The sequence below is a fragment of the Scyliorhinus canicula genome, chromosome 20 (assembly GCF_902713615.1).
Source record: "Scyliorhinus canicula chromosome 20, sScyCan1.1, whole genome shotgun sequence".
NCBI classification, from domain to species: domain Eukaryota; kingdom Metazoa; phylum Chordata; class Chondrichthyes; order Carcharhiniformes; family Scyliorhinidae; genus Scyliorhinus; species Scyliorhinus canicula.
The window spans coordinates 86320518-86333284 of NC_052165.1; the positions used below are offsets into that span (position 1 = coordinate 86320518).

Genomic DNA, 12767 nt, shown 5'->3' on the forward strand with positions numbered 1-12767 from the left:
ACGGGCCTGGGGGGTTCTGCGGGCACGTGGTGAGCCGAGGGAGAGCTATGGCTGATCGGCGCAGAGGGAGGGGGAAGACTCCCCAGATTCGGCTGGTCACATGGAACGAGAGGAGGCTGAATGGACCGATGAAGCGATCCCGGGTCTTGGCACATTTGAAGGGGCTGGGAGCGGACGTGGCTATGCTCCAGGAGACGCACCTTAAGGTGGCGGATCAGGTGAGGCTGAGAGGAGGCTGGGTTGGACAGGAGTTTCACTCGGGGCTAGATGCGAAGAATCGAGGGGTGGCGATTTTAGTTGGCAAGAGTGTGTCGTTCGTGGCATCGAATGTGGTGGCGGACAGCTGTGGTAGATACGTGATGGTGAGTGGGTGGTTCTGGTTAATGTGTACGCCCCCAACTGGGATGATGCGGGTTTCATGCGGCGAATGTTGAGCCGGATTCCGGACCTGGAGACCTTGATCTTGGGAGGGGATTTTAATACTGTGTTGGATCCAGCTCTGGATTGTTCGAGGTCTAAGACGGGTAAGAGGCCGGCGGCGGTCTCAGTGCTGAGGGGTTTCATGGATCAGACGGTTTTTGAGGCCGGGAGGTAGGGAGTTTTCCTTTTTCTCCCATGTCCACAAGGCTTATTCCCGGATTGATTTTTTTATCCTCAGCGGGGCGCTAATCCCGAGAGTGGTAGGGGCGGAGTATTCGGCGATAGTCACATCTGACCCTGCTCCGCATTCGGTGGACCTGGAGCTGGGGGAAGGGAAGGATCAGCTCTGGGGCTTCTGTCAGAGGAGGAAGTATGTGGGCGGGTCCTTAGGTGCATAGAGGGGCATTTGGAAGCTAATAACAATGGGGAGGTGCAAGTTGGGGTGGTCTGGGAAGCGCTGAAGGCGATGGTTAGAGGGGAGCTGATATATTTTCGGGCGCACAGGGAGAGGGAGGAGAGGGTTGAGAGGGAGAGGTTGGTGGAAGAAATGGTAAGAGTGGACAGGAGGTAGGCGGATGTCCCGGAAGAGGGGCTTTTGAGGAAGCGTCGCAGTCTCCAAGCGGAATTCGATATACTGACCACCTGGAAGGCGGAGGCGGGAGGAGGGCGCAGGGGGCAGTATATGAGTACGGGGAGAAGGCAAGCCGGATAGTGGCCCACCAGCTCCGGAAGCAGGAGGCAGCGAGAGAGATAGGGGAAGTCACAGATGCAGGAGGGAACCTGGTGCGGAGTGGTAGGGACATTAATGGGGTGTTCAGATCCTTTTACGAGGGGCTGTACCGGTCGGTGCCCCCTGGTGAGGTGGGCAGGATGGACTGCTTTCTGGACCAACCTGGAGTTCCGAAGAGCGGAAGAGGAGCAGGTGGAGGGTCTGGGGGCCCCAGTCGAGTTGGAGGAGCTGATGGAGGCGCTGGGGAACATGCAGACAGGGAAAGCACCGGGACCTGACAGTTCCTGGTGGAGTTTTATCAGAAGTTCAGACATGCTGGGCCCGTTGCTAGTAAGGACCCTGAATGAGGCGAGGGAGGGGAGGGGGCTTTGCCCCCGACGATGTCTGGAGCAATAACCTTACTGATCCTGAAGCAGGATAAGGACCCCCTCCAGTGTGGGTCTTACAGGCCGATCTCGCTCCTAAACGTGGATGCAAAGTTGTTGGCGAAGATACTGTCCAGGAGGGTGGAAGATGTAGTCCCGATGGTTATCCATGAGGACCAAACGGGGTTTGTGAAGGGGAGGCAGCGGAATGTTAATGCGAGGCGGGTCTTTAATGTCATGATGATGGCGTCGGCGGAAATAGTAGCATCGATGGATGCGGAGAAACCTTTCGATAGGGTGGAGTGGAGCTACCTGTGGGAAATGTTGAGGAGATTTGGGTTTGATGAGGGATTCATTAGCTGGGTGAGGCTGCTGTATAGTGCCCTGGTAGCGAGCGTGGTGACGAATGAGAGGTCAGAGGACTTTCGGCTGTCCCGGGGGACAAGGCAGGGGGGGGGGCCTTGTCTCCCCTGCTCTTCGCGTTAGTGATTGAGCCCCTGGCCATGGCGCTAAGGGGTTCGAAGAACTGGAGGGGGATTGTGCGGGGGTGGGGGCACCGGTTGTCGCTGTACGCGGATGATTTACTGTTGTACATTGCGGACCCGGCCGGGGGGGGGGGATGCCAGAGGCGTGGAGGATACTTGGGGAGTTTGGGGACTTTCGGGCTATAAGCTCAACGTGGGGGAAGAGTGAGCTGTTTGTGCTGCACCTGGGGGACCAGGAGAGGGAGATAGGAGAACTCCCATTGAAGAGGGCGGAGAGGAGCTTTAGATGTCTTGGTGTCGAGATAGCTAGGAGCTGGGGGGCCCTGCATAGGCTAAACTTTTCGAGGCTGATGGAACAGATGGAGGAGGAGTTTAGGAGGTGGGATGCGCTGTCACTCTCTTTGGCGGGCAGGGTCCAGTCAGTTAAGATGACGGTGCTCCTGAGGTTTTTGTTTCTCTTCCAGTGCCTCCCCATCTTGATTCCGAAGGCTTTTTAAAAAAAAGAGGGTTAATAAGAGTATTCTGGGGTTCGTGTGGGAGCGGAAGATCCCGAGAGTGAGGAGGGTATCCCTGGAGCGAGGCAGGGAGGTAGGTGGTTTGGCGGTGCCCAACTTGTGCGGGTACTACTGGGTTACGAATATGGCAATGATTCGTAGGTGGGTGATGGAGGGGGAGGGTGCCGCATGGAAGAGGTTGGAGATGGCGTCCTGCGTGGGCACGAGTTTGGAGGCACTGGTGACGGCCCCGCTCCCACTCCCCCCGGCAAGGTAATCTACGAGTCCAGTAGTGGTGGCTTCCCTCAAAATTTGGGGTCAGTGGAGGCGGCATAGGGGGGGGGGAAGTGAAGGCCTCAGTTTGGGCCCCGATACGGGGAAATCACCGGTTTTGCTCCAGGGAGTATAGATAGTGGGTTTTTTGAGTTGGCATAGGGCAGGCTTCAGGCGGATGGGGGACCTTTTCCTCGACGGAAAGTTTGCGACCTTAGAAGAGTTGGAGGGGAAGTGGGGTCTCCCCCCTGGGAATACTTTCAGGTATATGCAGATTAGAGCGTTTGTTAAGCGGCAGGTGGCGGAGTTTCCGCTATTGCCGCCAAGCGGGCTGCAGGATAGGGTGCTCTCGGGGACGTGGGTCGGTGAGGGTAGGATCTCGGCAATTTATCAGGTGATGCAGGAGGGGGAGGAGGCCTCGGTGGAAGAGCTGAAAGCTAAGTGGGAGGAGGAGCTAGGGGAGGAGATCGACGAGAAGACATGGGCGGACTCCCTGGAGAGGGTGAACTCATCCTCTTCTTGTGCCCGGCTCACCTGGCCCCAGTCAACTGTCCAAGGTGGTCGGTTCCAGGGTGGAACCAGGCTGGGGGCTCGCTATCTTTGGGGTAGCATCGGAGCCGGGAGTGCAGGAGGCGAGAGAGGCCGGTATCCTGGTCTTTGCGTCTCTAGTAGCCCGGCGTAGGATTCTTTTACAGTGGAGGGACACGAAGCCCCCGAGCCCGGAATCCTGGATTAACAACATGGCCGGGTTCATCAAACTGGAGAGGGCCAAGTTTGCCCTGAGGGGGTCGGTACAAGGGTTCTTCCGGCGGTGGCAGCCCTTTCTCGAATTCCTGGCGGAGTTCCTTCTGTGCTGTAACGATTCTGATTCTGTTTAGCCTGAAAAGACCAGAAATCAGCTGCAAAGAAGGTACCAAGAATGTCCAAGCACGTCTCTCCACCTACAAAGTGATGAACCAATTTTGTCCAGTATCTCTTCCATGTGAATAATATTTTTGAGCGCACTGTGGCAAAACCCTCCCAAGCTGCATCATTAGAACAAGTGCAATACCTTGCTGCTGGGAGGTCCAGATTGCGTGGCACCACCAGCTACCTGAGGAACTGACCAAGTATGCTGTGTCAGAAGAGACAAAGGGCGACGATGAATTTCACCAGCTCCAACAAGTTATATTTATATAGCGCCTTTAACACACTCAAACATCCAATTATGCTTCACAGGAGCATTATGAAACAAAGTACAAAACCAAAGCACTTCTGAAGTTATCAGATCAGATGACCAAATGCTGGTGAAAGACATAGATTTCAAGAACTTTGTCAAAGGAGGAAAGCAAAGTTTAGGGTCAGAGGAGCTTAGGTAGGAAAAACCAGAGTTTAGCGCCAAAGCATTTGAAGGTACAGCCACTGATGGTGGATCAATTCCATTTGGAAAGGCACAAGAGACCTGAATTAGAAAAGGGCAGATATCTCAGAGGGATATACGATGGAGGAGATTACACATACGAGGGGGGAGATCATGAAGGGATTTGATAACAAGATGGAAATTTGAAGTCAAGATGTTGCTCGACTGGGAGCTAACGTCGGACAGGGAGCAAAGGATAATTGGGTAATGGAACTTGCTTTGAATTAAGTTGCTAACAGCAGAGTTTTGGATGACTTCAACATTTATAAAGGGTACAATGTGGGAGACAAGCCAGGAGTGCATTGGAACAGACAGGTCTAGAAGCAACGCTGGCACGGATGAGGATTTCAACAGTAGATGAGCTAAGGCAGGGTGTAGTCGAACAATGTTACAGACACTGAAATGGGCAGACTTTGCAATGGCATGAAACAAAGTTTGAATCTCATGGCAAAATTGCACAATGTCCTGAAAAATTACATAATGGGGTGATAGGAGCATAGGGATAGTGATAAACAGACTGCATGATTAGTACAGTAACCTGCAGCACTTACAAGTACAGGAATTATGATAATAGTCAGGTTTGTTCTAATCGTAATGGAGGCAACAGCAGGGAGACAAACAGTTTTAACATTTCAGTCATGACGGATAAATTAAGCTAATTTTAGTTCAGCTGCTCTTTATGTTCTATTCATTCTCTCAGTTTGAGAGAACACGTGTAGATGTCTATTAATAACACAAGAATAATTGCATTATCCGGAAGGATTATTTAAAATAGGCAACTTCTGTATAGACATCATATTTAAATGACATGGTGAATGACATCAAAGAAATGAAAGATAAAGTCACAGGACGTCCAGAAGTGTTTGAGCATTTCTGACCTTTTAGTCACTGTTGTAATGTAGGAAGTACATTTCCGCACAGCAACTTCCCACAAACAAGGCGATAATAACTGGATAATCTATTTCTGTGATGTTGATTGGGGAATAAATATTGAACAAAGATACTGAAGGAGAACTCGCCTAGTCTTCTTCAAAATACTGCCATGGGATCTTTTACCCAGCAGGGCAGAAAGGGCTTCAATGTAACACCTCGACAGCACATCTGACAGTGCAACGCTCTTTCAGCACAACTGAAGTGTCAGCCTAGTATCTTGTACCCCAATCCTGGAATGGAAGTTGAGCCACGCCTTCTGACTCAAAGACAAGAGCGTTATCAACTAACCAACTTGACATTTGGTCAAACCTCAAAACGTGGCACTTTTAGCACCTTCTGAATATGACAGTCTTTCAATTTGGCTCCATTTATAAGTTTTCCAATGGGTGGTTTCAATTCATGCAGTATTTTCACACCTTAAGGATTTTGCAAAGAATATTAAACAGAACCTTCAGACTCAATCCACTCATGGATTTAAAACATGAGGAACCCTCAAGTATTTAAACCAGCAGTAACAAACAATGGCATACAGAAAGGAAACATTCCCTCACTCAATACGCTGCCACTGATCTACAGCCTCACAAGGAAAACAACAGTTTAGTATTTAGAGAATTTACAGAGCAGAAGGAGGCCATTTGGCCCATCAAATCCACACCGGTCCTTGGAAAATGCACCCCACCCAAGCCCACAGCTCCACTCTATCCCCGTAACCTAGTAACCCCACCCAAGCTTTCTGGACACTAAGGGCAATTTAGTGTGACCAATCCACCTAACCTGCACATCTTTGGACTGAGGGGGGAACCCAAGCACCTGGAGGAACCCATGCAGACATGGGGAGAACGTGCAGACTCCGCACAGACAGTGACCCAAACTGGGAATCGAACCCAGGTCCTGGTGCTGTGAAGCAACAGTGTGAAACACTGTGCTACCGTTCCACCCAAATTGGAGTTCATTGGAGTAACTGGAGTTCAACACAGCACAGCACCCATCACTGCACTGCACCCTGAGCTGCCTGCTTCTCATCGACATGCTATTCTGCCACTCTGTGGTACTCCAATGTCACAGTTCGTCATTAAGCCGCCTTGCACTCCACATTACTTCACTAATGGCTCTTCCCATTAGATTCTGGTGAATATTCTGAAAGAAACAGATTTTGAGAGAAATATCCAGATTGTGCAGTTTGTTCCTCACCAATCGGTCCGGTTTGGTCGCCCACTCCAAGGAAAGCAGCTGTGATTTGGACATTATGGTGGCCTTAGTTTGCATGGTGGGGTTAAAAGCCCACACTTTAACCACTCCATCAACATCCAGACTGGCGACTCTCCTACCAGAGCAATCCACCCTAAATCAATAACAAGAGACATACTTTCAAAACTGGTAGCTTACAAAGTGGCAAAGATTAGTGGGAGACTAGAGGACTGGGGAATCTTTAGGGGGCAACAGAAAGCTACTTAAAAAGCTATAAAGAAGAGTAATATGGACTATGAGAGTAAACTTGCTCAGAATATAAAAACAGATAGTAAAAGTTTCCACAAATATATAAAACAAAAAAGAGTGGCTAAGGTAAATATTGGTCTGTTAGAGGATGAGAAGGGAGACTTAATAATGGGAGATGGGAAATGGCTGAGGAACTGAACAGGTGTTTTTTGGGTCGGTCTTCACAGTGGAAGACACAAATAACATGCCAGCGACTGATAGAAATGAGGCTATGATGGGTGAGGACGTTGAGATGATTGTTATCACTCAGGAGGTAGTGATGGGCAAGCTAATGGGGCTAAAGGTAGACAAGTCTCCTGGCCCTGATGGAATGCATCCCCGAGTGCTAAAAGAGATGGCTAGGGAAATTGCAAATGCACTAGTGATAATTTACCAAAATTTACTAGACTCTGGGATGGTCCCGGCGGATTGGAAATTAGCAAACGTGACACCACTGTTTAAAAAAGGAGGTAGGCAGAAAGCAGGTAATTATAGGCCAGTAAGCTTAACTTCGGTAGTAGGGAAGATGCTTGAATCTATCAATGAAGAAGTAGCGAGGCATCTGGATGGAAATTGTCCCATTGGGCAGACGCAGCATGGGTTCATAAAGGGCAGGTCGTGCCGAACTAACTTAGTGGAATTTTTTGAGGACATTGCCAGTGCGGTAGATACCGGGGAGCCAATGGATGTGGTATATCTGGAATCCAGAAAGCCTTTGACAAGGTGCCATACAAGCAACCAAGGTTGCTGCATAAGATAAAAATGCATGGCATTAAGGGTAAATAAAGTAGTAGCATGGATAGTGGATTGGTTAATTAATAAAAGCAAAGAGTGGGGATTAATGGGTGTTTCTCTGGTTGGCAATCAGTAGCTAGTGGTGTCCCTCAGGGATCAGTGTTGGGCCCACAATTGTTCACAATTTACATAGATGATTTGGAGTTGCCGATCAAGGGCAACGTGTCCAAGTTTGCAGACACTAAGATGAGTGGTAAAGCAAAAAGTGCAGAGGATACTGGAAGTCTGCAGAGGGATTTGGATAGGTTAAGTGAATGGGCTACGGTCTGGCAGATGGAATACAATGTTGACAAATGTGAGGTTATCCATTTTGGCAGGAATAACAGCAAAAGGGATTATTATTTAAATGGCAAAATATTAAAACATGCAGCTGTGCAGAGAGACCTGGGTGTGCTAGTGCATGAGTCACAGAAAGTTGGTTTCCAGGTGCAACAGGTGATTAAGAAGGCAAATGGAATTTTGTCCTTCATTGCTAGAGGGATGGAGTTTAAGACTAGAGAGGTTATGCTGCAATTGTACAAGGTGTTAGTGAGGCCACACCTGGAGTACTGTGTTCAGTTTATGACTCCTTACCTGAGAAATGACGTACTGGTGCTGGAGGGTGTGCAGAGGAGATTCACAAGGTTAATCCCAGAGTTGAAGGAGATTGATTACGAGGAGAGGGGAGTAGACTGGGACTGTACTCGTTGGAATTCAGAAGGATGAGGGGGGATCTTATAGAAACATATAAAATTATGAAGGGAATAGATAGGATAGATGCGGGCAGGTTGTTTCCACTGGCAGGTGAAAGCAGAACTAGGGGCATAGCCTCAAAATAAGGGGAAGTAGATTTAGGACTGAGTTTAGGAGGAACTTCTTCACCCAAAGGGTTGTGAATGTATGGAATTCCTTGCCCAGTGAAGCAGTTGAGGCTCCTTCATTAAATGTTTTTAAGATAAAGATAGATAGTTTTTTGAAGAATAAAGGGATTAAGGGTTGTGGTGTTTGGGCCGGAAAGTGGAGCCGAGTCAACAAAAGATCAGCCATGATCTCATTGAATGGCGGAGCAGGCTCCAGGGGCCAGATGACCTACTCCTGCTAATTCTTACGTTCTTATGGTGCATTATCCTCAGAGACTACAAGTGGACTAATCTTACTGTAACTACACAATGAATCTCAACTTCCTCATTACCTGGAGCTGGTTGTCCAGAGGCACCAACACCAGTGCCTCTCGCTTAACAAATTGTTTGAGTACAAGAAAGCCAAACCAGAGTTGCCAAGAGGAATGTACTTAGATGTGTGACTGAGTTTAGTTATCACTGCTCAACCACAGGTGTGGAATAAATATCTATGAATCTGTGATCAGTTAGTTTTCCTTGAAATAATGCCAGGATTGCACCATCCAGAGGCTGTTTTGAGACTATTAGACAGAATTCTGTCACTTTAGCACAGCAGGCTGCTGTACAGGCAAACTCAGTATTTTCTCTGACTGTACCACATCTTGATACAGATCGCAACAACTGACTGATCGTCATTCAGACCGAGCGTCAAATCGACATTAGATTTGAGGTCCCGGGGAGTAATAATTCTGGAATTAGAAGCAGTCCCTGGAATCTATTACTTCTTCCCATTACGATTACACTCACATCAATGGAGGGAGAGAAAAAACAACTCATGCAGTTCTGAGTGAAATCAATGAAACCCACACATATTAACCTCCTCCCAATACAAAGTGAACCAGTCACGTTTTTGTTCAACTGTTTCCAAATCAATTGTGCAGAATGTCAGTTATGAAGGAGAATTTCAGAATTCAGTCAAGCTATTAAAAAGCATTTTCGAGACACAAGTCCCACATCCGACCCCACCACTCACCCGCAGTACATAATGGAGGAGTGATGCTCTGCATATTCCTCCTGACTCAATACTATGAAAGGCTGCTCATTCCCTCTCTCCAGGCTCAGCTTGGCCAGTTTTGTGGGAGAATCCAGTTGATCCACAACCATCTCAGGGCTGCTGGGACTATCCATCTCAGCGCTGACAGATTCCGTTTTTTTCTCTAGACTCTACGCACAGAGAAGGTACAAAATAGTGACATTTTAACCCTGCTGCAATCAGCTATTAGTGAAGGCTATACACAATGTTTGATGAAATAACTTTTTAAACCCTCATAGGCTAGTGTTTCAACAATAGGAAGTTATTGTTGACTGCAAAGTTAATTTCTGTTCTGAGTGGGACAGTCTCAGTCAGGATAGCAGACATTAATTAGCTTTGGGGCTTAAGGTAAAATTCAGACAAAACTGCCTCTCATCACTGCTCAAGCCAATAGGATTTGCCCATGCAGGATCAGATCTGGCTGTAATGCTCTCTATGAATAGCACATAGGCACATTTAGAATTTAGAACAGTACAGCACAGAACAGGCCCTTCAGCCCTCGATGTTGCGCCGAGCAATGATCACCCTACTCAAACTCACGTATCTACCCTATACCCGTAACCCAACAACTCCCCCTTAACCTTACTTTTTAGGACACTACGGGCAATTTAGCATGGCCAATCCACCTAACCCCGCACATCTTTGGACTGTGGGAGGAAACCGGAGCACCCGGAGGAAACCCACGCACACACAGGGAGGACGTGCAAACTCCACACAGACAGTGACCCAGCCGGGAACCGAACCTGGGACCCTGGAGCTGTGAAGCATTGATGCTAACCACTATGCTACCATGCTGCCATGTTTTGTTGGTGATTCACATGTAAATAGCTAAGAGGATTATGTGAATCTGTCAACGTGAACCTCAATGGGACCAGAACCTTCAAGAGAAGGTTTGAGAATTGAAGCAATATGAATCAATTAATTGCTCCATTGCAAATGTCAACTTGTGATAAATTAATCAACCGATATCACACCAATCTGTAAATCAGTAGAAAACTTCCACAATTGTGCTGCTAACTAGTAAAGGGTATTGGGATGCTGCACACCAGTTTTAGGCTGTCAGAACTCTCATTGTGAGACAGCCAAGTGGAATCACCCTTTCTGTGAAGTTGCCCCTAAACCCAGCCCGAGGACAGCTTGCTGACTGCAATGCAGTACAACATACCAAAGCTGTAACAGGGATCAAGGTTTCTTCAGAACATCCCTATGGCAAGTATTGTACAGAAGATGTCCAGAAATCCTGACCAATTCCCTCAAATCAATCTGCCTCTTACCTGGGCCGCATGTTTGGACAAGAGCTCCTTCCGTTCTTTCTCATGGTCCAGTACCTTCCTCTGTCGATGCTGCACCGAGTTTGGGTCTCTCTCATGGTCTTGTACCTTACGCGATCGCTGCTGCACTGTGCTGGGGTCAGCAGCTGTGCTCACTTGCACTTTCCCCTCTTTGGAGGTTAAACTCTCTTTACTTTTGGTGGTCTGAACAATAGAAAGAAAGAACCTCCTGATTACAGGACTATAAAGTGGACTGGAGAACACAAACAGCAAATAGGGTTTGTGCAAACCGTCAATACCTGGTTGTTGGGACTCTCTCTCTTTCCAGAAGACACAGGACTCTGAGAGAACTGCAAGGACCCCGAGTGCACTGGTCCCTTCCCTGGAGGTTTCTTGCTTTGCAGGAGTAACAATGATAAAAATGATCCAGTTTTGGTCTGAGAGGATGCCAGTGATGAGGCCCGCTGGCTGGACATCAAGTCTCTGTAAATAAACAGCAAAGTAAGCCAAAAAAGCACATCAGACCATGGTGACTCCAGACCTTCCACAGCAGGCCTGGAACGAGACCTACCCACAGCTCGATCTTAGAATGGAAACCAGACCTACTGGAAATGAGGAAGAGACATGATCAAACGGGCCCAGAATTCTTATTACATGAAAATTTTAAATACAGGAGCAAGCTGACTTCATACTAAAGATGTAAGACAAACTGAAGCAAAAAAAAAAGGTCAATCCCAGGATTAGGTGGAGCGCAGTCCCAGCTTTGATTACCAAATTTGGTTGAATTGTCTGATTTATGATTTGACTGAAACTTACAATCACCCCGCCATGACTGGTCAATACCAATGCTGATTGTATGTCTGAATTTGTCCAGTCTCCATCCTTCTTCTCCTGACTTCAGTGCCCACCATTCAATACTATCATTTTTTACATAGTGTCCCAGTCATGCTGTCACACACCTGGACCTCAGGTGAAGGTTCAGCAAAACAGTAAATAGGGTTAGTTAGCTCAGTTGGCTAGAAAGCTGGTTTGTGATGCGGAAGCGATGCCAATGGCATGGGTTCAATTCCCGACCCAGCTGAACATATTCATGAAGGCCCACCTCATCGACCTTGCCGGAGGTGTGGTGATCCTCAGGTTAAGTCAGCTCTCTCCCTCAAAGGAGAAAGTAGCCTTCCTCATCTGGGACTATGGCAACTTTACTTACTTCACTTTTAAATACCTATGCTCCTGGATTAGGGAGAGGCAAAATCTGCAGATTTCACTTCCAGTCACTACCCATTGACACCAGTTGGGAACTGTGTGTGTGGAGAGAGGTTGAGGATTTGAAAAACTGGACTCCTGATTTGATGACCACTGCAGTTAACTACAACAAGGAGCCAAAATCTTCAAACAAGCAGAGAGAATTACAAAGAAACCATTTAAATAATTTGGAAAATGTAGATTTATTTATTATATTGCAGTTGCCATCTCAGTGAAATGCGATGCACTTTGTTCATGAAGGAGAATCAATAATGTTTCTAATAACATTTTGTATTGTTCTTAAGCAATTGGGATTGGCTTGTTGGGACTGGGAAGGGATGTTGGGGTCATTGCCCCCAGATTCAATCCAGCGGAAATGATGCTTTGGACTGATCTATGATTAAAAGCTCATACTGCTGATCTTCAGATGCGGTACTCACAATTCCGAATCTCCCAGTCGGTCCATGTTTGAATGTAAGGGGGCAATTTATGGTGAATCATCTCTTCTTCTTTCTTCATTCTTGCCTGTGCTTGCAGAGCAAACAGCTGAGGTACAAGATGAAAACATTCAGAACCAGAACAGCAAATCCTTTACAGTGCAACTGACACCCTGTGAATAACAGCTAGTTCTGTCACATCCCCAATGTGCCTGACAAACACAGGTAGGGGACAGGGGCTGTTTAGCACAGGGCTAAATCGCTGGCTTTGAAAGCAGACCAAGGCAGGCCAGCAGCACGGTTCGATTCCCATAACAGCCTCCCCGAACAGGTGCCGGAATGTGGCGACTAGGGGCTTTTCACAGTAACTTCATTTGAAGCCTACTCGTGACAATAAGCGATTTTCATTTCCCTAAAGAACAAGTACCCTGACAAACAACCTCAACAATTCTCCATGCCTATCACAATCTCGACCAACCCCACTAGTGGCTAGATACTGTACAGAAACTGCAATACTTTAATTTAATTTGTAAGAC

At 47.6% G+C, this 12767-nt stretch overlaps 1 protein-coding gene across 1 annotated transcript in view; it reads right to left on the bottom strand.

Annotated features, from left to right (window-relative positions):
• The window catches only part of wdr91 (WD repeat domain 91), a gene marked incomplete at its 5' end in the record, with an annotated part of 78430 nt that overhangs the window by 55310 nt on the left and 10353 nt on the right, over positions 1-12767 (bottom strand). The window contains 6 exon segments of the mRNA XM_038780323.1: positions 6291-6441; positions 9222-9412; positions 10556-10756; positions 10852-11035; positions 12235-12265; positions 12268-12340. Of these exon segments, the coding sequence (XP_038636251.1) occupies positions 6291-6441; positions 9222-9412; positions 10556-10756; positions 10852-11035; positions 12235-12265; positions 12268-12340 (831 nt within the window).